This window comes from Hemicordylus capensis, chromosome 6 (genome assembly GCF_027244095.1).
Source record: "Hemicordylus capensis ecotype Gifberg chromosome 6, rHemCap1.1.pri, whole genome shotgun sequence".
In the NCBI taxonomy this organism is placed as follows: domain Eukaryota; kingdom Metazoa; phylum Chordata; class Lepidosauria; order Squamata; family Cordylidae; genus Hemicordylus; species Hemicordylus capensis.
This window is the reverse complement of record NC_069662.1, coordinates 62,066,123-62,090,630: the sequence shown is the minus strand read 5'-3', so window position 1 is coordinate 62,090,630 and position 24,508 is coordinate 62,066,123. Positions and strand designations below refer to the sequence as shown.

General features: G+C 44.5%; 1 protein-coding gene across 3 annotated transcripts in view; it reads left to right on the top strand.

Annotated features, from left to right (window-relative positions):
• HGSNAT (heparan-alpha-glucosaminide N-acetyltransferase) overlaps positions 1-24,508 on the top strand; it is a 58,621-nt gene that overhangs the window by 25,958 nt on the left and 8,155 nt on the right. For all 3 annotated transcript variants that reach the window (XM_053258763.1, XM_053258761.1, XM_053258762.1), the window contains exons 5-11: positions 2,478-2,547; positions 3,610-3,679; positions 4,189-4,298; positions 4,641-4,717; positions 5,469-5,499; positions 15,532-15,692; positions 24,173-24,288. In XM_053258763.1, coding sequence (XP_053114738.1) covers positions 2,478-2,547; positions 3,610-3,679; positions 4,189-4,298; positions 4,641-4,717; positions 5,469-5,499; positions 15,532-15,692; positions 24,173-24,288 — 635 coding nt within the window. The remainder of the gene's footprint in view (positions 1-2,477; positions 2,548-3,609; positions 3,680-4,188; positions 4,299-4,640; positions 4,718-5,468; positions 5,500-15,531; positions 15,693-24,172; positions 24,289-24,508) is intronic.

Below are 24,508 nucleotides of genomic sequence, written 5' to 3'. Positions count from 1 at the left end.
TCTAACCAATCAGTGCCGTTGGCACCCATCTCAGCATCGACCCTGTCGACATCCACAGCATCTGCAGCTGCAGACTTTAAAAAGCCTGTGGAAAGAGGCCGAGAGCGCTCCCGGAAACACAAGCACGACCTACTGGGGAGTCGCACAAGAAGCATGAGAAGCATACTTTGACCTCAACACTGGTTTCTATGTTCTCTGCTTTGCCGAAGTTGCGCTCATCAACTTGGCTCCTATGTCCTCAACTTCATCTTCCGCCAAAACCCCATCTCCTTCCACGGTGCAGCCAGCTGCTTCCTATTCTCCTTGGCCCTTGTCCTCTTCCAAGTCTTCACTACTGGCAGCTTCAGTTCTGGGCCCGGCCCCTTTGGAGTTGAGGAAGAAAAGCTCCCTGGGACATCCGACATTGTCGGGTCTCTCAGCGTTGACCACACCAGTGTTGACTCTTACTCCTCTGGCTCCGAAGTGGTTGACATCTTCACCCCCTTGATCGGCATCGACTTCAGTTATTCTGGATCCCGGATGCCCGCCTTTGTCGATGTTGGTTACTTCAGCCCCGGTGTCAATGGCACCTCTGATATAGTCAACACCATTGGCGCCGACTTCTTTCAGCGCCACTGCAACTGCTCTACATCTCTCACCTGTTTGCTCGGTGCCACCATTGCCTATAGTGATATCTCATGGATCAATGCTTGCCCAGTCTCCTCTCTGCCTTTCGCCATTGCAGCCTGCTGCACTTTCTTTAGACTCTGGTGCTGGCAAACCTACTTCAGAAGGAGCTGGAGCGCCTACTCGGATCTGCTAACTCAGCACCCTCAGGTTCTATTTTCAAAGGCTTTACCTTGTCCAAGGGTCTTGACACTGATGAACCCAGTTCGCCTCTGCCTATTCCTAAGATCCTACAGGTGGCCCACCCATCTTGACACTGGCTTGCCCATTGGTTGTGCCCTGGAGGGAGCACTTCCACTCTTCAGCCTTCCATGTCCCTAGGGATCCCCTAGACTATAGCAGCTCCCCAGGTGCCTTTGATCCACCCCATTTGAGGGTGAGGGAATGTTTCCGCTCATGCTCTCTTTACATTTCCTCAGCATTGCCATATGATTTCTAAGAATATAGACTGTAGAAATTGATGTGTCTCTGGGAGGGCTCTTCCAACGCCTCTTACTCCGGATCCTGCTGACCCTTTTAAAAACCCTGCCACACCAGCAACTCTTTCAAGGTTTGGCGGTCTTAAAGAGTGTATTGTAATTGCTAGCACCCACCTTCTTTTTACCGGTGCTAGTCACTCATCCAGTTGTGAGGGAACATGGATCATAAATCCCTACAGAGATCATAAGTCCCTACAGAGATAAACAGGTGTCTTACTTGTAACTTATGATCTCTGTGGGGATTTGTGGTCACTCACAACACCCACCCAGCTGTCCCCTCTGCTAGCCTGGCATTAACTGTTTACTTACCTGTGCTGCTGTGGCTTGTCTGCAGTCTTCTCTATTTCTCAATGTCGTCAGTCCCTTCTCAGCAGCCAATTCAGGAACTGAAGAGAGAGGTTCTCTACAGCTGGCTTTGTAGGCTCCAATATCACTACACCTTAAAGGGCTGGTGAGCACCTAAATGAAGCTATAGATTATTCTGTGGGTCGCCTGCACAGGCGCAGAAGACCCAGTTGTGAGTGAGCATGGATCCCCACAGAGATCATAAGTTACAGGTAAGCAATCGGTTTATTCTGTTGATGAATACTAGTAACATTTCCTTGAGACTTGGGGGCTACAACATCCCTTAAATGTATTATGTGATTGCTTTCCAAGGTCTATCCATGAGTTCTTTAGAAACAGCACTTCCCTGCACTGAATAGAGAGTTAGACTGGATGTACAAGGTCCTTTCCAACTCAAATATCTTATGATTCTATGAAACAGTCATAATGAAATAATGCCATGTCAAGGAGAATGGTTGAATAATTATGTTCAAATCCATTTTTTTCTCCTTGCATGCCCAATTTTTGAACTTTTTAACTACATCCCCTCTGCAGCAATTCACAACTCTTCTAGTTGTTAATTTTCTTTGTAGATAATATGGTTCTTCTCATTGTTCTTGTAAACCTACAACAAAATGTTCACTGCAGTGCTACCCCCTCAGGGTGCATCTTGAGAAAGATGAAACAATCACTTTATTGGGCCAAGTGATGTGCAAAGAAGCTTTGCAAGCTTTGGATCCTTTCAAACATCTAGATAATGTGAAAAAGAAATCAGCATTCCTTGAATCCTGTTAGTGATGCCCCCATGCTTAAGTATGGCATTCTTTTCTTTTTCTTTTTTTCTTTTGTATTTTTAAGTTTTGTTTCTTGACTTTTATAATTTTGCATTAAACTCGTAATAAAACTCAAGTGGGCCTTGATTGTTTACTTCTGTGCTGATATGAGAGATTCTGACCCAGAATGTCTATTAGTAATTTTCAATAATTAAATCTACTTTTCTTTGTACAGCTATTTTCTTTGCATTTCTCATCTACATGGGTGTTTTCAGCATAATGACTGTGGGACAGTTTTGTGTGAAGTAAGTAGATGTCTGAATAAGAGTATATGATTTCCCCTTGCATGTTAATCTTGCTGTTTTCCAAGAACACAGGCACAACTAGTTTATACAATTTCAGGAGCACATCTAGACTCCTCAAGTTAGTGGAAATATGACTGGACCTTCATCTCCCTCAATTAGGCCTCAACAAACATTGTCTGAGAACCAGATTTCTAAGTCAGAAATGTGTAATAATCAGTAAAGCTAATATAGCGTGCATGGAAATGATATAATCAGAATATAGACCCTTAACTTTCAGGGGCCATGCATCTTGCAAATGAATGAATGTGATTGAGAGCCACTGAAGTCTAGTGACAGTTGGTATGCTTCACTAGTTACGGACAAGAAAATTTACTGATTTTTGCATATTAATTCAAAATGGGGGAAAGACGGAATAAATTGACAACATGCTAACTTTTAATCATTCTTCAAAATGTTAGAACTGAACTCAACCTCTCACCTATTCACTGGTGACCATCCAAATTATCTTGCTCCATCTATATAGGCCAAAAAATTGACTCCAAAGTCTCCCACAGTGATCCAGTCTATCAGTGAGTGAACACACTCCCCAAACCCACTCTTTTGAATATCAGACCAAGCTATTTTCTACAAAAATGGAGAATAGCCCTGTTTATTCCAAGTCCAGTTTAGACCTCATTGTGCTTCCAATGATGATAACTTCCCCTCAACTGATGCCCATGAGCTCCTGTAGCCTGCTCTACCACTTCTTTCTGTTACCTGACCAGGTGGTAGCAGCAACAACAACATAGCTGCCGTGGAGGCTTTCAGGTTCCTTAGGAACTATCATTTCCCCAGGGAGTATGGCTGTCAAGTTCAGTTTTTTGTGTGTGTGTGTGTGTGTGTGTGTGTGTTTTTAAACTGTTTTAACCTTCATTGTAAACTGTCCTGGAAGTTTCATTGTAAATTGAAGGTCAGGATATCACATGCGATAAATAGATGGATAGAAAGATAGATAGTAAGAACATCTTAAGTGTTGTTATATGGAATAGAATCTGATTTCCCCCCTTTATTATTCATTCACAGCATTGAACCAATTAGAAATTGGCTTTACAAGAAGATGAACCCTAGAGAAACTGATCGTCTTATTAATTCAGTAAGCTCATGCAGTAATACGACTTCTCTCTCTTCTAATACTGTCAAACATTCATTCGCAGGTTCAAGGGATATACAAATAGATCACAAAAGCTTAGCTGAGGTTTTTTTACTTTGCAAAAATGGCTGACAAGATGAGTTCACACATACATGTTGATCATGTGATGTCTGCAGCACCATTTAATTTATATGTGTGAAGCACCATCATGCATCAGACACCACTGCCAGCCCTTGTGTATCACTTGACATCACCTCAAGTCCAATCGTTGTTCCCAGGGGCCATTCAACCATTCAGACATCAAGTGGCTCATTATGTGTGCAAATCAGTCCATAGTTCTCTTGACTGAGGGGAGAGTCCAATTGGCATGCCAAGGATTTGCCATGGAATACATACTATCTATCCTGGTCATACATTACTAGTGTGACATTAATTTTGTTCTCCATTTAGGTTTGAACTTTATTCAGGCCATCAAGCATTGTTAATTTTTCTTCATTCCTTTTGTTTTCAAGGAACTTGGATCCCCAAGCAGAACAGATTCCATTAGCAGTGAACTGCAAGCTGGAGTATGGAGCGCTGCTTCCTCCCTACAAAGACTTCGTTCCCTGGACACATTCAGAGGGTAACTTGCAGCAAAGGAGAATTTCCTACTCTACATGTTGAAAAACTTTCTATAATATAGTAAACTGAAAATAGTACCTGGGCCTACAGGGCTAATGTTCTTCACACTTTACTGCACAAGTAGGCCCACAGAGAGAACAACTCACTTGTGCTAGATGTTAAAGCATTTGAGACTTTTTAGTTTAGAAAAAAGATGATGCACTGGAGACATGATCAAATCTCTTGGCAATTGTTTTCTCGGAGAGTGACATGTAACAATTTCAATGGTGGAATTTGTGCAGTGTATGCTAATGTGTTCATATCTTCAGTATATGATCTTGCTTTTCTTTTCTTGCCTTTTTAGGATGGCTCTCATAATTATGGTGTTCGTGAATTATGGTGGAGGAAAGTACTGGTTCTTCAGGCATCAGAGCTGGAATGGTAAAATGTTGTTCATAATTATTACTCGTTTCATTGGAATGTGACAGAGAGCCAGATATCTCTGATATACTTGTAGCTGAGGACTAAACAACAAATGCCAATTTCAAAAAGAGATGTGCAGCATTTTCTGCTGCTAAATGTTCACTTACAGTATCACAGGAAAATTAACAAAGTCCTTCACCTTAGAATCCCTAGGGTACAGCTGTCAAGGTCTAACTATACAGCATATGCAAAGTCATTTAACTGCATCTTGACAGTCCCCCTTTCCCCCCAGGAAAATCTGCAGGAAGTGACAATTTGAAGTAGGGAAATAGTGGGAAGGTGATGAGATACACCTTTCTCTGCTCCAATCTGAATTGTCCCTGAGCCACTTTCCATGCTGTAGGATTCCAAATGTGTGTTTTGGAAAGCAAATATCCATTTGGAACGCCATGGGAAGAAAGGTAACGTGATTAGGAGTGGAGAGGTAACTGCAAGGAAAGAGTTAAGCACCCCTCTCTGTACTGCTATTCCACTTCAAACTATCCCCTTACAAAATAGCTTTGCCTGGGGGGAAAGGGTAATGTGGGTTTGGTTACACATGTTTTGAATGTACTATGCAATTAGGCCCAAGCAGCATATTTTAGCAAAACAGAAGGAAGTGTAAATAATTATTTAATATGCTTTTAGTTCTAAGCATTTGGTTTTCACTTAAAATAGTTATTAGCTGTTCCATTATTATAAGGGCTAAATTTATCCTCTTCTTTTGTAGGATTAACTGTAGCAGATCTCGTCTTTCCATGGTAATTCATCCTGATTTCCAGTATGATATGACAGAACTCAACAAAATCTGTTCAGAAGATAATCCATATAGGGCTCTTAAACGTAAACTTTAAACCTCCCGGACTTTAACTTTAAACCAGCCTGTGCACCAGCTAAAATGCATATATCTGCTCTGGGGAGTTTAAAGTTTATATATCCATCTCTGCATGCCTGAGAAGCAGAGGAGAATGGATATTTGAACTTCAAACCTCCTGGTGCAGCCTGTGCACTCCATCTCAGCTCGTGTGTGGGCTGCTCCAGGTATACCAATTTAGTTTGAGGGTAGTTAAAGGGATTTCCCTAAATGGAAAACCTGGGAATGACCAAAACTACCCCCACAATAACTAAATTTGTATACAAGGAAGTGGCCTGCAAATGGCGAAATTGTGGGAGATGAAGCTGCGAAAGTCAAGGGTCTCCTGTACATGTTGCATATATCTGTACTCTGTAAGAGACACATGCCTGTTTTTATGCCTGAAGAGCAATATGGGCAAAAAATTATTTGTGACCCTTTAAAACACTTGGAACAGTGAAAAGGAAAGAATAGAGCCCTTGTGTTTGAAGGTAGATGCACAATACATCATTTCTTCGACGTGGTCTCTGTCTTTTACACAAATGGGCTATGCGCCTGCGCAGAAACCTCGTTGGAACCTAACAAGCTCAATTCTCCTGTTTGGGGCAGGAACCCCGCCCTTAGCCACTATATGCGGCTGAGCCACTCCTCATCCCCTCAGTCTTTCGTTGTTTCAGTAAGCATCGTGGAGTCTGCAGCCTGACAACGAGTAGGATCATCTATCCCCTTGTTGTTTTTCTCCCTGCTTCTTCGATTTTATTTATTTATTTATTTCACATAGTAGCTTTTTTTTCTTGGCGTAGGGGTTTTTTTTTTTTTTTTGCAGGTTTTCCCCTTCTTCGGAACTCCGATCCTGTCCGGAATGGATCATGGTGTCCGGCCGGCCTACAGCGTTTATGCCGGTCACAACGAACTTCAAAGAAATGTGCTCGTTGCGGATCGTAAATCCCTTCCCCTGATACTCATACCGAGTGTCTTCTGTGCCTGGGGGAATCTCACATTGTCGAGACCTGTCTTCATTGTCAGAAGTTTGCAAAGCAGACTCATAAAAATAGGGCTTCTTGCCTGCATGCAGTCCCGTGGGATCTGGCGCTCCATTCTTCAGAAGCCTTATCATTGAAGCGATTGGTTAAGATGGCTTCATCGGTGCAGTTGGAGCGTTCGGTATCTGCTCCTGTGGAGGCTGAAAACCTGGACCCAATACCAGTTTTGGCACCTCCTAATACTAATTGTTCGACAGCTTCGAGTGAGGCGGTGCTCTCGGAAGACCCCCCTAAGCATTCTGCGCCTGTGGTACCAAAATCTTCCCCGATTCCCTCTGTGTCGATACCAAAGAGGAAGAAGAAGACGAAGTTGCCTTGTGATTTGCTGGCAGGTCAGCACCTTCCTCCTATACCAAAGAAGAAGAAGACCCCAGCAGCCAATAAACCTAAAGTGGATTCGGATCATCCTACACCAAAGTCGTCGGTTTCGGTTCGGCCTAGCTCTCCTTTGGCTGAGAATTGGTTGGACTTAGCACCTGATCGGGCTTGCTCGAGTAGAGAACTCTTGGTGGCTACGGATGAGCCTGGGTACGCTTCATCAGAAGAGGGGGCCTATTCCCTGGCCAAGCCCGCAGAAGATGCATCATGGCTGCCGAGGCATCGTTCTCCCCCTCTAAGGTGCCAGGAGCACATCCCTCTTAGGGATCGAAGTGCCCGTTGGGACTCAGAAGAACGCCCCTCTGATTACAGATGAGATTGGGCCTGGGACAGTTGTGAGCCCGCATGTTCAGATCAGTACCGAGTGTCGGAGCGCTGTTCTCCCTTGGGTGAGGTTGAGCCTTCTTATGGCGCTTGGCGCTGGGACTCTGGGTCTTGTGGTCGATATCAAATGGACTATTGATCGCGCTATTCAGACTACGTTAGGCCTCGATATGGCCCTCGTTACCCGGAAGGTCCCGCATATGGGAAACCTGGAACTGTGTGGGGCTGGCGTGAGCTCATTGCGGTGAGCGGAAACACGGCCTCCCTTCCAAGTGTGACTCCCTCACACTCGGAAGGGAGGCCGTGTTTCCGCTCACCGCAGTGCTCCCCTCGGGATTGAACTGAGTGACGCGACCTGCCCTCTTCAGCTCCCATGCTACAACAGGCTGCTTTGCCTGTCCAGGTACTGCCAGCACAGCTTCCTGCTTCAGTACCAGATAACCCGGGAAGCAAACCGGACTACCTTACGGGTTCGACGCCTTTGGCCCAGCTCCTGAGTTGGACTGTGAGAGCAATACTAACATCAGGGATCTGAAGGTGTTTCCCAGAGGTCATCCCTGCTCGACCTATAGTCGGACTCAAAGCCCGTTTCCCCGTCGGAGGACTTAAGCAGTACCCTGCGTATGTGGCCCACATGGCTTTGGCCCTAGGCATGAGCATTGGTATGCAACAGAAAGAGGAACTGGACCTGTTGTTCAGCCTTATCGATATGGAGGCCACTTTACCCCTTAACTTGGCATTGTTGGGGGTCATGTGGGGTCATTGGAAAGAGCTGGCAACTCTTTCTCAGCCTAATAGGCACTTGGAGAATTTTTATAGGGTGAAACTACAGGATGATAGGCCTTTCTAAAGAATTATCCCACCCCTAATTTGATTGTCGTAGAGGCGTCTCTGCAAAGGACCAGGGATCACAGCCAGTTGGCACCAAGTGATAAAGAGGGCAGAAAATTGGACTCTTTTGGGAGGAGGCTTTACTTGGCCTCAGCTCTCCACTTAAGGGTGGCCAATTATCAAGCCTATAACGTCCGCTATAACCACTTTCTGTGGGAAAAAGTGGGCCCATTTTTTGATCTCCTGCTGTAGGACAAGTAGGATCCGGCTAAAGTGTTCATCTGCGAGCCTATTCAGGTCACCAAACAGGAGCTCTACTTGGCTAGGCACTCGGTGGAGTGTGCGGCCAAGGTGATGGCCACATCTGTGCTGCTCAGACGGCATGCTTGGCTGTGTCCGTCTGGACTGAACCATGAGGCCCGTGCTAGGGTCGAAGACCTGCCCTTTGAAGGCTCTAGCCTCTTTGTGGAGCAGATGGAAGACACGCTCCAAAAGGTTCTGAAGCTGAGAAATGTGGCATGATCCATGTCATATTCGCTCACGACCACCAAACCACAGAAAACTTCCTGGTGATTCCCTTATCAACCACAGAAGACCCCTTCTCAACAGCAGTCTCCATCTGAACGTTCCTTTCGTGGCAACAAGTTCCAGTCAAGATACAAGTCGGGCCTCCAGCCTAGTAAGCTGGCCTTTCAGAAACAGCGCCCAAACACCTTCCAAAAGAAGCAATGACTCAGGGCGCTTCCGGACTTGCCTGGCCCCATTTGTGGCGAGCTGGGACAGAGTGACCACAGACCAGTGGGTCCTTACAATCATACATTTGGGCTACACCCTCGAGTTCTGCAGGACTCTGCCAGTGTCATAACTACTCCATGCACTCTGGAGTTGGACCAGGAGGTCACCGCTCTCCTGTCAAAGGATGTGATCGAGAGAGTCGCCAGTCCAGAGAGTCCTGGTTTTTATTCCTGATACTTTATCGTGCTGAAACTGGACGGAGGTCGGTGTCCTATCATGGACCTCTGGGCCCGAACAGGCAGCTGGTGTACAAACATTTCCGGATGCTGTCGGAAATGACCATTATGACCATCCTAGCAAAGGACATGTGGATGGTCTCCCAAACTTGAAGGACATGTATTACCACGTCTTGATACATCCTCCGCATCGACGCTTCCTGTGCTTCCAGATCAAGGGGATCCCCTATCAATGCAAAGCCGTCTCACGACGGCACCGAGGGTTTTTACAAAATGTCTGGCCACGGTGGTGGCTTTCCTGCAGTAACGAGGGTTGCAGGTACTGCCATACTTGGATGATTGGTTCATCCCGGCGAGCACCAGATGCCCTTGAGTTGGTTGTGGATACTCTGCAGATTCTGGGTTTCCAAATCAATTTCAAGAAATCTCAGTTGGAACCGACTCGCAGGATACAGTTCATAGGGTTGATATTCGATAGGACCTTGGAAAAGGTCTTCCTTCCAGATGCTTGCATACGTACTCTGAGAAGGCTGGCTGTTGCTTTCTTAGCCAAAGGCCCATTGCGCTCAGTACAGCGCCTATTGGGGCATAGGGCGGCCACCACTTATGTGCTGCCTCAAGCACGCCTTCAAATGTGCATTATTCAAATGTGGTTCTTGGACGTATTCAATCCCCTTCAGGATCCAGGCCATTTGGAGCACACACCCCTTCGCTGGTCTCCCAAACTTGGGTGGGTCAAGTTTCAACATTTAAAAGTTGGTGCCTCCTTCCAGGTTCCCCAGTCCTGATGGGTGATTACAACCGACACATTGGAGCTCGATTGGGGGGCGCACCTGGAAGGGTTTCGCCTGAGCAGACATTGGTCCCCCAGGGAGAGGACCCAGCACATCAACTATTTGGAGTTATTGGCCATATTCAATGCTCTCAAGGGGTTCTTGCCTGTGATTGTGGGTTGCTCGGTGATGATACAAATGGAAAATAAGACGGCAAAGGCCTACGTCAATTGACAAGGTGGCATGTCTTTGAGGAGCCTTCTCTTCCTGTCCCTGGACCTTTGGCATTGGTGCGTGGCACATGCGGTGTCACCTCAGGAGGTCTATATACAAGGTTCCCTGAATGTCCAGGCGGACACCTTGAGCAGGATGACGGTGGTCTCCCATGAGTGGGCCTTGGGACGACGTGTTCTCAGGGACATATTTGTTAAATGGGGAGTCCCAACTCTGGACCTATTTGCTTCCTGGGACAATGCTCAGTGTGCCCTCTATTGCTCCAGGGGAGGGGAAGGTGAGGACTCTCTAGGCGATGGCTTCGTCCTATCTTTGATGAGCCCGCTACTGTATGTGTTTCCCCTCATTTCAAGGGTGCTGCACAAACTGAGGGTAGATCGGGCTAGGGCCATCCTGATAGCCCCATGATGGCCCAGGAGGCCGTGGTTTCCGGCCCTGAGGCAGTTGGCGGTGGATTGGTTGCGTCTCTGAGCTTACAATTACAAACAGAGTTGCTAGATACTGTGCTGCTGCTATTAATACTCGTTGGCAATTGGTTAATAAGAAATTATCGTTGTCTTAATTTTTTCAGTCTTAGATATAAATGTATTTTAAGTTTACTCTTTTATCTAATGTACTGTTCATATTGTACTGGTCTGTGACTGTAACAATAAATGACGGAGTGACGGATTGGTTGCTCCTTTCCGCCCTACCGGACCTGCTGTCGTGGGAGGTGGGGGGGAGGGTGCTCCACCTGAATGTTCAGTTTCTTCATCTGAAGGCCTGGAAGGTTTTGCCAACTTCCCACTGAGACTCAAGGAAGTTTTGGTCGCAGCCAGAAAGCAGTCCACGCGGAAGACCTATGATCACAAGTGGACTCGTTTCTGTTCGTTTGCTTCTTTGCATGAGTTTGATGCATTTAATCCTTCTGTACAAGATATATGTACATATCTGCTATCCCTTAAGGAGTCTGGTTTAAAGCTTTAGTCCCTTAAGGTAATTTGGCTGCCATTGTGGCACATTCCCCGATGACCCGGGCTTCATGGTTTAAGGACCCAGTGGTGAAGAGTTTCCTGAAGGGTTTGTCCCATGTTTTCCCAGACGATCCTGTCATGTCACCAGCCTGAGATCTGTCTATAGTTCTGGCCAGTCTGCTATGGCCCCACTTTGAGCCTTTGGCTTCAATTGAGCCCCGTCTCATGACCTGGAAGGTTGCCTTCTGGTGGCTGTTACCTCTGCTAGGAGGGTGAGTGAGTTGCGGGCCCTGAGGCTTGATCAACCATACCTTCAGTTCCACAAGGTCAAGGTTGTGCTCAGGCCAGATGTCCCTCCTAAAGTGGTCTCTATGTTTCACCGTTCGTCACCGCTCACTTTACCTATGTTTTTTTAGAACCCTTCCTCAGATGCGGAGCGAAGGTTGCATTGTTTGGACATTAGAAGGGCGTTATCCTTCTATGTCCAGAGGTCTGCTGAGTCGAGGAAAATTCCTTCTCTTTTGTTCTTTATGATGGGCCACATAAAGGTCTCCAAGTTTCAGCCCAATCCATGTCTAGATAGATAGTTTCCACAATTGGCTCATAAGCAGTTGCCTGCAACCGTTAAGGCGCACTCAGTTAGGTTTGTTGCAGCCTCTGTCACCTTTGATCATGCAGTCCCATTGGACGCTATCTGCCAGGCAGCTACCTGGGCTTCGCCCCACTCGTTTTTCCATCATTATGCTATTGATGCCAGGGCACGGAATGATGCTGTATTTGGTAGGAGTGTCCTGTAGTCACTTTTCAGTTGATGTACTTGTTTCTGAAATAAATAATTCTGGCAGATTACATATTGCTTCTATTTCTTCCCCCCTCCTTGGGTGCTAGCTTGTTATGCACCCATTTGTGTAAAAGACAGAGACCACGTCAAAGAACTATAGGTTGCTTACCTGTAACGTTGGTTCTTCTAGTGGTCATCTGTCCTTTTACATGCCCTCCTGTCCTCCTCGCAGGGTCTACTGAAACTGGACTCAGTGACTGAGGGGATGAGGAGTGGCATAGCCGCATATAGCGGCTGGGGACAGGGTTCCTACCCAAAGCAGGAGAATTGAGCTTGTTAGGTTCCGACGAGGTCTCTGTGCAGATGCATAGCCCATTTGTGTAAAAAGACAGATGACCACTAGAAGAACCAAAGTTACAGGAAAGCAACCTGTAGCTATCTTTCATACATACATGCATATGTGTGTGTGTATTCTTCTCCCCAGACTTTTTTTATTGTGTAAATTATGACATAGAAAGAGAGAATTGCAACAAAGAACAAATGTTTCAATGTATATATGTCAGCTTCAATATTCTGCTATTCATAGACAACCCAAGGTAGCTCTTAGTACAGTAATAAAAACACCATAATAAATCAGCAGTGTAAAATCAGCATAAAAAACAACATACACTAATGTGTCCCATTGCCTATCAAAATGCCAACCAACTGTGCCACAAAAGTATAACCACAAACTCTGTCAGGCAAGCTGTAAGTCGCAAGCAAATTTCAACCTCCCCCAAAGGCTTGGCAAAAGAGGCAAGTTTTAACAGAACACTGAACAGTAATGTAGGAGCCAGCTGGAGTTCTGAGGGGAAGACATTCCACAGTGATGGTGTCACCTCTGAGAAAGCCCTGCTTGTTTTAGATGTCCTCCCATACCTCAAGACAGTAAGGACACCCGGAGCAAGGCCTTGGATAATGATCTGAGCAAGTAGTTGAGCCAAACCCCAATCCAAAAACCAGTCTGGAAAGGGGTTTTTTTCCCTGTGAACCAGAACTGAATCTGAACCTAGGTTTACTTGAACCTGAACTGAATCCAAGCCACTAAACAAAAATAGCAGTAACTTGTTCAGAATAAGTGATTCAGTAATTAGACACTCAAAAGATTCTTTTTCAAGAAGTGATGAGGACTCCTCCAGGTTTGCACACAAAGTAATATTGTTTTTAAAAAAAAGGGCTTAGAGAAGAATTACAGTTCCTAAATGTTCACATAACAATCATGTTACACTGCTGTAGTGTGAGTGCGGGGCAGGTGGCATAAAAATAATGTTAATGTAAATTATTTTCTTGGAGATTTACTCCATCTTCTATTTTATTTGTATTTAAAAAATCTTAAAATTCAACTATGAGCAGCTCATCCCCCACCCCTCAGGCTAATAGCTATTATTGAACTCATTTTGTACATTTGCATTGCAAGCAAAAGAGTATTATATTATTCTACATTAAATGTATCCTAAACCAGTTCAAAATTGGTTCAAAATGTATGAACCAGCTACTGAATCACTTTTTAAAGTTAGTGTCTGAACCAGAACTGAACTGGGGAGTTCTTAAAAAATGCTGTTAAACATGGAGTGGAACTAAAACCAAAGTTGTAGGGGTTTAACTTGCTGGATTTGAGTGTACAGGATGGCACATATGGAGGTGGTGGTTCGTGAGGCACCAGTCCCAAACCATTTAGGGCTTGACTAAATTTAGGACTTGACTAAAGGTAATAACTAGCCCTTTGAACTGTGCCCAGAAACAAAAAAGCAATCAATCCAAACCATTCAAGGTTGGGGTGATGTGCTTCCAGTGAGGAGTCCTGGCCAAAAGCCTAGCTGCCTCATTTGATCACCTGGAGTATCTAAACACTTCTCAAGAGCAACTATACAAAGAGCACTAATAATAATCTAATTTGAACCATTGGGGCTGTTATGGGAGCATACTCATGGCACTGTGTTCATGTAAGCAATCTTTCCTTCAGCATCAAGCTCAACCAGTTCTGCCTGTTTGTAGCAGAAGCCAGTAGTGCACACATCCTACCCACTCCCATGCAGTTTCTCAGCTTTTAAAAAATGTATTGTGTCTGAGCATTTTTTAAAGATTAGGGGATTGAACATATTGTTATATGAATATATTTAGCTGCATTTTTGTTTAAAAAAAAGGTTTTGTAAAGGAAACAGCCCACATGAAATTTGGTGGGAGGTTTTTGGCATACAAGTTTATCAGTTTGCTAGTTACTATGGTTGTCACACTATACAAAAGCAGGTGGAAACAGGCTTATTCTGTGGGAGGAAAAGCACATTTTAAAGTGTGCCTTTCTGAATATCTTAAAAGGAACACATTTTACTTGTGTGGACCTTTCAGACTTGAAAAGAGGCATTTGAGTTGTTAAGTGTAAAAGGTCCTTGAGAATTGGCTCTAAACAACACCAACATTTGTTCTTTAAATATTCATATATGTGCATCTAGTATCGACACAGTTCAGTCCCTCAAGTATGTCTTTGTCCAGCCCATGATTTACAAAGTCCCCTCCCCCCACAAAGTAATGTGACTTTGTTTGGGTTTCTGAAGTGGTGCTATCTTCTTTATGCACTACAAGAAATAGGAGTGCTGGTGGGACCTCCCTACTGTGCTGTGCTGGTGGGACTTCTCTACTTCCATTTAAAGAATTCCTTATATATTTCTTGGTAAGATAGTTCCACCCTGACCCCAAAGACTCAAAGCAGACAAAAATACAAAGTAAAAAAAGTAAAATGCAAAGAAGTCCTACAGTAAACTCTCACACGTTATGGTATGAAAAGCTTCCCTGCTTGGGAAAAGTTGCGCTTATATACCAAATACTGGGGACAAACAAAGGGGCAGACCTTCGTGCTTTGCTTATAAACTCCCATTTGACTGGCAATAGAGGAAAGAGGATGCTAGGATAAGGATCTTGGGAGCCCCTGGTGGTGCAGTGGTAAAACTGCCGCCCTGTAACCAGAAGGTTGCAAGTTCGATCCTGACCAAGGGCTCAAGGTTGACTCAGACTTCTATCCTTCCGAGGTCAGTAAAATGAGTACCCAGAATGTTGGGGGGCAATATGCTAAATCATTGTAAACCGCTTAGAGAGCTTCCAGCTATAGAGCGGTATATAAATGTAAGTGCTATTGCTATTGCTATAAGATGTGCCCAGCTGAGACACTTGTGGAGCCCCAGAGGCTAGCAAATGATCCACAAAGCTCTCAGCCAAGTTGGTACTGGACTGGGTGCACGAGAAAATCAGAGGGAGCTCAAGTCTCTTACGTTACTACTTCTGACGTTCCCAGACTGACCACGCAGAGCAAAACACTGAGTTCTTGCAACATCCATTGAGTCATGTGGGACTTTGGGGAGATGTGAGGACTATGTGCACACTAGAAGGGGAACAGGAGTAGGCCCATGCAAGTCTTCTCTTAGTATGCATCTCTTGTCCCCCTCAAGTAGGGATTCTGAGGGCAAAGCTAGAAGGAAGAAATATTGGCAAATGCACACCACTTAGGTCTCTTGCTTGAGCGCCCCCAAATCCTAACGATAATATATTATCCTTAAACTAATATATGATAACTAGATTTGTTTTGAGCAGATATAATTTTTAATCCCTCTTGTCTGTCTAGGTTTGTGTTTATTATGGGTGCCTCGATTACATTGTCTCTGAATTCTATGTTGAGGCGGGGATGTTCGAAGTGGCACCTGCTGGGGAAAGTCGCATGGAGAAGTCTCCTCTTGTTTCTGATAGGAGTTGTCGTTGTGAATCCAAATTACTGCCTTGGGCCTTGTAAGTGCTAAATGATTTATTTATTTTCATTTTGACTGAAGAATGAATTACTTTACTTCTGTATTGCTGCACCTGCGTGAAGTTCAGCTTGTTCTTCCCCATAGTATCACTCAATCAGTACTTTATTACAGTCACAGACAAGTACAGTTTACAAACAGATACAGTGGTTAAACACAGATCAGCTAGAAATGATTCTTAATGAGCTCATGGTGACTTTTACTGGTTGTTAAACAGAATTTAGCCACATTATAAGATCTTGAATCATTCTGGTCAGTCAAGATAATTGAGATAAAAAGAATCTGTACAAGCTGGATGACAGCTAATAAAAAGAGTTATATATTTATGCTGTATATTTTGGTAAAATTGACAATAGAAGAGCACATGTGCCATTGTTTCAATTTCTCTCGAGTTGTAGGGACAAGTTATTTGTAGGGAATTTTTGGTATCTCCCTTCTAAGACTGCTATTTACAAGGCATTGCATCGTGCCTGTAATCCAGGGGTGGGGAACCTTGGCCCTCCAGCTGTTTTTGAACTACAACTCCCACCATGCGCAGCCTAATTGTGGCTGGGGATGATGGGAGTTGTAGTTCAACAACAGCTGGAGGGCCAAGGTTCCCCACCCTTGCAGTGTAATCAAAGCTCTGTGGTATTTTGGTACAGTTATCAAATTTAGCTTTCTAGCAGGGTTAAAGTTCAGAGCTTTGTTGCCCAAATGGACTCCAACAGGAATAGAGCCCTGGTCAAATTGACAGTCCATCTTCCCCATGGTAAAGAAACACTTTATACTATGCTCTGTGTGTGTGTACAACTCCCATGATGGTCATGATTGCTACTTGTGTTTTTCATGTGCCATAAGTTGAGTGGGATAAGATGTGCCCCAAAAAGAAAGAGGAATGAAGCCTTCCCATTTCAAGCATTTGAAGCATTTCTAGTTGGGTTTCCCAAAGTGTAGTACTGAGAATCCAGGGATTTGATAGAAATCTCAGAAACTGCAGAATAAATTGGGCCACGCCTTTCACCTCTTCCAATTCTGTTTCCATTCCACCATGCCATCTTGAAAGTATCTAAATATGGGCACCATATAAATAATTTTAATGGTTTTCCTTTTTTATCGTAGTTTTTAACTTCCACATTATATAAATTAAATTAAATAAATATGTGGTTTTATCCTTTTTATGTTTTTATAATTTGTGTTTTATTGCATTTTATTATGAACTGCCCAGAGATGTAGGTTTTGGGCGGGATATAATTATATGTCAAATTAAAATTAAATTAAATAAGCAATAAACACATTTTACAGCCTCATATATTGTTCTCACAACTTGGTCTCAATGCACCCACACTTTCCCTTGGTCTTTTGATCCCAATCCTCTTCCTTTGCAGAGAGAGGGGAAACACTAAAGCTCAGGGCACTATGGGGACCTTGGCTGCCTCCTCTCACACAAAGGTAGCATTATTTTTACACAAAACAGTAGTATAGCAAACACATACACAGCAGCCTCACCGCCTAATGGCGCACTGGGGAAATGACTTGACTAGCAAACCAGAGGTTGCCGCTTCGAATCCCCGCTGGTATGTTTCCTAGACTATGGGAAACACCTGTATCGGGCAGCAGCAATATAGGAAGATGCTGAAAGGCATAATCTCATACTGCACAGGAGATGGCAATGGTAAACCCCTCCTGTATTCTACCAAAGACAAGCACAGCGCTCTGTGGTCGCCAGGAGTTGACACCGACTCGACGGCACACTTTACCTTACACAGCAGCACCTATCTCTTCCCATTCACCTGCAACACACTCTTGTCACACACAGATACACATGCTGCTTCCTTCTTCTCATACTCATGGGTACAGGTAGCAGCAACACTCACACATACTGTCACTACAGTTTTTCTTCGGGGCAGCAGGCACCACTTATGACTAAATCCAGAAGGTTCAGTCACATGTGTGCTGCATTTGTCAACATTTCCTCTTCTTGTTTTTGCCCTCAGAATCCCTATGTGACTGCATAAATTAGTTCTGACTTCCCCTTTAAAACTGGAGCTTTGGAACCTCATAACTATTGGAATACACAGCAGATTCTCTCCACATCCTGCAAAATCTTTGATTTTTTCAAATATCTAAATGGTCAAAAAGAGAGATTGAGAATAAGTTTTGTGTGGGCATAAAATGGTACAAACAGCCCTGCACTTCAAAGCAAAATATTTAAACTGCTGTAACCTAGCCATTCTTCAACACATATTTGTAAAATTTGTCCAGATTAAATCCCTCACTATCTAGATCTTCTGTGCAAAATTGCATATGGATAGAACAAATAACCCTATTTTTTATGATGATGATAATTTTCAGACTTTATAATGATAGGACAACAAAAATTTCAACTGCCTTAACTATACAACTGCATTTCCTATGTAATTTGACTTTAGGATGAGAGGTTGAATGTCAGAAGAGCCCAGCAGGGAAAGTGTGTCTGGCAAAGTGTCCTGTATCTAAGCAATCTAGAAAGGGAAAGGTGGAATGCATAAGGTATCATGGAACTACTGAGGTTACTATGATATTTGATTTATTCCCAGTCAGTTCTGCAGTAAAAGTTCGTGGCAAACTGCAATAGTTCTCATAAATTACTAGCATTGGAAGGGTATTGTAGGCCCTCTAGTCAAACCCCCTGCTAAGTGTTGGAAATTAAGAGCTAAAGCATCTCCAAAAGATGGCTATCCACTCTGCCAGAGGACCTCCAGTGAGGGAAGGGCCATAGACAACTGGTTCCATTGTCAAGCTGCTCTTACCATTAAAAAGCTTCTCCTAATGTTCAATCGAAATTTTCCCTCCTGTAACTTAAACCAAATAGTTGTAGTCCTGCCCTTGGAGGTAGCAGAGAACAAATCTTTGCCTTCTTTTGTGCAATAGACCTTCAGGTATTATCATGTCCCTCCTCAGTCTTCTTTTCTCCTGGCTAAATATCAGGGATGTGCAAATTGATTCGGGTACAAATCAATTTGTACCTGAATCTAGTTGATTTGGGTGATTTGGAGACAGAACAATTCACCCCTGTGGTCCATTGGCTAGATTCAGGTACAAATTGAATCGTGCCAGATTTGATTCAAATTGATTTGAGATTCGGATTCTTCCTATTAATTCCCCCAGATTCCCAGCTTTCATTAAAGCTAAGCTCTAGGCCTTTTAGAAGTGGAGTTATGGAGCAAAATGTGTGGTCACTATTTTTCAAGCGTTTAGATTATTTGGTGTATAATAACTTTTCCTCAATGAATCCCTATGAGGATTCATTACACACCTTCATTTCTTCTGTTCATTTTGACTGTCTTTGGACAGTGCCAACTGTCAACTGCCATGTGCCAACTACATCACCCTCCCACTCACAAGGCAGTGGGGTACTACTCAGTTTATGTTCTAGGATTTTTTTAAAAAATGTTTAGACTCTTTGGTGTCTAATAACCTTGCCTCATAATGAATCCCTATGAGGATTCATTACACACCAAAGAATCTAAACACTTCAAAAATTCCTAAAATATAAACTGAGTACACAGTGGCTTGCAAGTTGTGGGGTAGTTGGCACATGGAATGCCACTGATTCCCCACCCCCACCCACAAAGCAGTGAGGTCAAAATGAACAGAAGAAATGAAGGTGTGTAATGAAGACACCAAATAACGGTTTGAGCGTCATTGGCTGAAAACTCTGCATGTGACTGAACATAGGCTAGAGCCCATATTAAGGCCTACTCTATGGCAGAGTTGGAGGCAAAGAAATCCTACTTTTCCGTCACCATCACATCAGCCCAATGTTGTCCAGTGGAGCTTTTTCGAGTGGTTTGGGTCCTCCTTGGTGAGGACCCCAAAGACCATCAAACGGAACTCTAGGCAGCCTGCTGTGACCAATTTGCTTTACATTTTGCAGATAAAATCGCTCATATCCATTCTGTCTTGGATGTCAAGATTTTTGCAGCAATGGATGTTGCCAATGCACCGCCTGGTCTTGTTATGTTGGATAGTTTTCAGACTGTGTTGCCTGAGGAGGTGGACAGGCTGCTTGGAAGTTTGAGGCCTACCACGTGCATCCTCAACCCTTGCTCTTCATGGTTGGTGAAGGCTTCTAGGGAGGGACTGGGTCCTTGGGTGGCGGGGATGGTGAATGCCTCTCTAGAGCAGAGGATGGCCCCCACTTGCCTGAAGGAGGCAGTCATTAGGCCCCTCCTTAAAAAGCCCTCATTGGACCCAGATGACTTAAATAACTTTCGACCAGTTTCAAACCTCCCCTTCTTGGGCAAGGTGTTAGCTTTGTGGCGTCTCAACTCCAGGTAGTCCTGGATGAATCTGAGTACTTAGATCCTTTCCAGTCTGGCTTCCGACCTGGATATGGGACTGAAACTGCCTTGGTTGTCCTGGTGGATGACCTACACCGGGAGATAGACAGGGGGAGTGTGATTCTGTTGATCCTCCTGGACATCTCAGCTGCTTTTGATACCACTGAACATGGTATCCTTCTGGGACATCTCTCTGAGTTGGGACTTGGGGGCACAGTTATATGATGGCTCCGCTCCTACCTGGAGGATCATACTCAGAAGGTGGTGCTGGGGGATGCCTGCTCCAACCCTTGGCCTTTGGCCTTTGGCCTATGGGGTGCTGCAAGGATCTATTCTGTTCCCCATGCTGTTTAACATTTACATGAAACCCCTGGGAGAGGTCATCCATAGGTGTGGGCTGCAGTGCTATTAATATGATGATGACACCCAGCTCTACCTATCTTTTAAGTGAGCAGACACCAGGGAGGCAGTGGATGCTCTGAACTGGGGCTTGGAGGCTGTTCTGGACTGGATGGGGACAAACAAGCTGAAACTTAATCAGATAAGACGGCAGTGCTCTGGGTTGGTAGAACCAATCATCTGAGTAATTAGGTAAATCTGGTCTTGGTTGGGGTCGCGCTCCCTCTGAAAGACAAAGTCCACAGCTTGAGGGTGCTTCTGGACCCAATGCTGTCTTTGGAGGTGCAGGTGGTGGTGGTGGTGTGCAGAAGCGGCTTTTACCAACTACGGTTGGTACACCACCTGCGACACTACTTGGAGAAGTTGGACTTAACCTCAGTCATTCATGCATTGGTAATATCCAGATTGGACTACTGCAATGTGCTCTATGTGGGGCTGCCCTTAAAGATTGTTCGGAAGGTTCAGCTGATCCAGAATGCTGCTGCAAGGATGCTTGTGGGTGCAAGTTGTTTCATGAGTATCATAAGCATCCTGCAGCAGCTTCATTGGTTACTGGTCCACCTCCAGCCTAGATTCAAGGTGGTGGTCATGACCTTTAAAGCTCTACATGGCTTGGGGCTGTGGTACCTGTCAGACCACATTCGCCCATATGAATCTGCCAGGGCCCTCCGCTCATCGTCTCAGGTCCTGCTCACGGCCCTGCCACTAACAGAGATCCGGTTGGTGGGGACTAGAGACAGGGCCTTTTCGGTTGTGGCCCCTCAGCTTTGGAACGCCCTTCCTGAAGAGCTTCACCATGCTCCCTCCCTCAGTGTTTTTAAAAAACATCTTAAAACACACCTTTTTAAGGAGGCTTTTTAATGCTCCACTTTTGGTTATATCTGATAGGCTCTTCAGCTTTTTATAATTTTCAGGTTTTAGCTTTTAAAATAACTTTTAATTTGAACCTAATAATGATTGTGGTTTTTAATCTGACTTTTAACTTGTTTGGTTCATTTTATTATTTTTATTGTATCTTGTATCTGTTTTATTGTTGTGAGCTGCCCTGAGCAGTAGTGCACTGGAGTGGTGGGGTATAAATATTTTAAATTAATAAATAATCTGAACACTTCAAAAATTCCTTAAAAAATGAACTGAGTACCCAAGTGGCACTGTCCAAAGACAGTCATAATGAACAGAAGAAATGAAGGCGTATAATGAATCCTCATAGCGATTCATTATGAGGAAAAATTATTAGACACCAAAGACTCTAAACACTTCAATATTACTTAAAAAATAAATTGAGTACCCCACTGCCTTGCAGGTGGGGTTTGTGTGTAGTTGGCACATGGCAGTTGACAGTTGGCACTGTCCAATGACAGTCAAAATGAATAGAAGAAATGAAGGTGTGCAATGAATCCTCATAGGGATTCATTATGCTGGAAAAGTTATTATACACCAAAGAATCCAAACACTTGAAAAATAGTGACTGCACATTTTGCTCCATAACTCCACTTCTACAAGGCCTAGAGCAGTGTTTCTCAAACTTTTTGGAGTCAAGGACCGCTAAATTCTTCGTGCAGAGTTTCAAGGACCACTACATTCTTCATGCGCAGTTTCCCGGACCAGCAGTTAGTAAAGGGGTTTCAAGTCTGTCTATCTGTCTGTCTGTCTGTCTATCTATCAGACTTCTATACTGCCCAAAACTTGCATCTCTGGGCAGTTTAGAATGAAAATAATATAAGCATTAAAATAATTAAATTTGGAATCTTTTGCAAACATTGAATATTAGGGGTTCTTAACCTTGGGTCCCTCAGTTAAACTCCCATAACCCCCAACAACAATGGCATTTGGCCATTATGGCTCGGGATTATGGGAGTAGAAGTCCACCAACGTCTGGGTACCCAAGGTTGAGAACCCCTGAATCTAAAAGCCTGGGTGAACAAATTTGTCTCCAGTATGTCTGGAGTGGAGGTGCTTGTGATTACTCAATGGAGAGGGGATGCTGGGCCATTGGAAAAATTCAAAAGCTACATGGGGCCAATGAAAACAACATACAAGCAAGCCCCACTGATGCAAGAGGGAAACAGTGTTCCCTCTCAAGGCGCCTCGACCACAACAGGCAGCTGGGTTTCAATCAACCAACCTTTGGCTGCAAACAATGAGCATGCAAGAACCAGCAGCCCTTCAAGTGGCGCCCACTGCCATACTTTTTCCTCCATGCCCCCGCATCGCATACAGTTTGAAGCTGTAAAGATAGGGAATAAGACAGCTATAGGAAGATCTCAGCAGCACGTGGAGGCAAGGCACAAGAAGGGTCCCATGCCTCCGTGATACTCTTCCTCTTCCGTGCCATGTGCAAAATTGAGGAAGTGTGCCCCTTGATTTCAGGGGGGGGGTTGACTCCCAGTCAGGGACCGGCACTCAACCCTCCGGGGACCGGCAGCGGTCCAGGGACCGGTGGTTGAGAAACACTGGCCTAGAGCATGGCAGAAATATACAAAATCAGTAAAAACAAAAAATCATTAAAACTCAACCAAGTGCCCCACTACCTTGAGATTTGGGCAGTAGGTGGCATCCATGGGGAGGGACACCTACCCACCACCCAAATTTGGTGCCCTAGGACCTTTATAAGTTGTCAGAATCAAATCAAATCCAAATTGAACCTGGGGTGATTTGGGGGGACAAATTTGGACAGAAAAAAAATCAGGGGTGATTCAATTCAGTCACAAATCTGGGGGGGGGGGATTGATTCATGCACATCCCTAGTGAATCCACCTGATGATATTGTCATCTAACCTGCATTTTACCAGTTCGATAACCAGAACAGCATGGGAAACTTTGTCAAATGCTTTGCTGGAATTAAGATATCCTCAGCATTCCTGTCAGATGATAGGCAGCAGATTCTGTCCATCAGCAAGTACCCTAGGATGCAATGCATGTGGCCCTGAAGACTTGACCAGTTCCTTATCAATCTTGAACTGCAATCCTGACCCCTCACCATTCACGTTGGTTTTTGTGAGGTTGCACATAAAAATATTTCCTTACTTTTCTCCTTCCTTCAAACACACCTTTTTAAAAGCCCATTTTGCTGCTCTTAGCATCCCTCACCAGCCTTAGCTTTTTCCACTGAGCATGGAGGGATGAGCGGCCTCTGGTGACCATGACTCTGAGTGCCTCTGGGGACATCCAGAGGCTCACCCCTGCTTTCCTCACAGCTCCGGGGGGCTTCCAGAATTGCTCTTTTGCTCCCATTCTCCACGTGCTGGATGTTATGCCCTTTTACTTGTTGCACTCGGAGCTTCGCTCCTGCACCACTGAGATTGGGACAAGTGGATACTTTCTCTGTTCAGAGCAAGATAGAGAAAGAACATATTCACCCTGACCCCAATGTCTTGGGAGCAAAGAGTTGAGTGCATCAGGCAGATGGGCAGCGGGCCTGTCTTGCCACTGGTGGCCACGCCCCTTGTGTATGACGTTATGTACAGGGTGTGTGGCCAGCACACGCTAGCATGTGCACGTAACACAGCAGGGACGACTGGTCTAGCTCGTCCCACTGTCACCGATGAGCTCCTTACGCTCCGTTCTGGGCTTTAGTTTTCCTGACACGGACCCTACAAGTCTGGGCTACTTATCTGTATGCATCTAATACTTTAATATAAAGATACTTGCCCTGCAACAGCATATATTGTGTAGTATCAGATACTTTCTTTGAATCGAATTTTTTTCTAAGACGCAGTGCTCACTTCTTTAATACATTTCCAGTTTGTCTCTGTTGCAGTGTCATGGGATAACCTGCGGATTCCAGGGGTGCTTCAGAGATTGGGCTGCACATACCTTGTGGTTGCTGTGCTTGAACTCCTCTTTGCCAAACCTGTGCCTGAGGACAGTTCCCTGGTGAGTGGAAAGGCCCCCACAGGTGGGACTGCATATTCTGAGAACACTTCTGGTTCTACAGTGCTAGCTCTGATTTCCATTATTTCTTGCACAGTGATTCAAGCAGATGTCTATTGAATGCCTGGACCCCAAAGAGATTTTTACAGTTCTTGGGATACATACAGATGATAGCTTTTCAGAGCCAGTTTTGTAGAACTGTCAGTGCCTATAGTAACAAGAG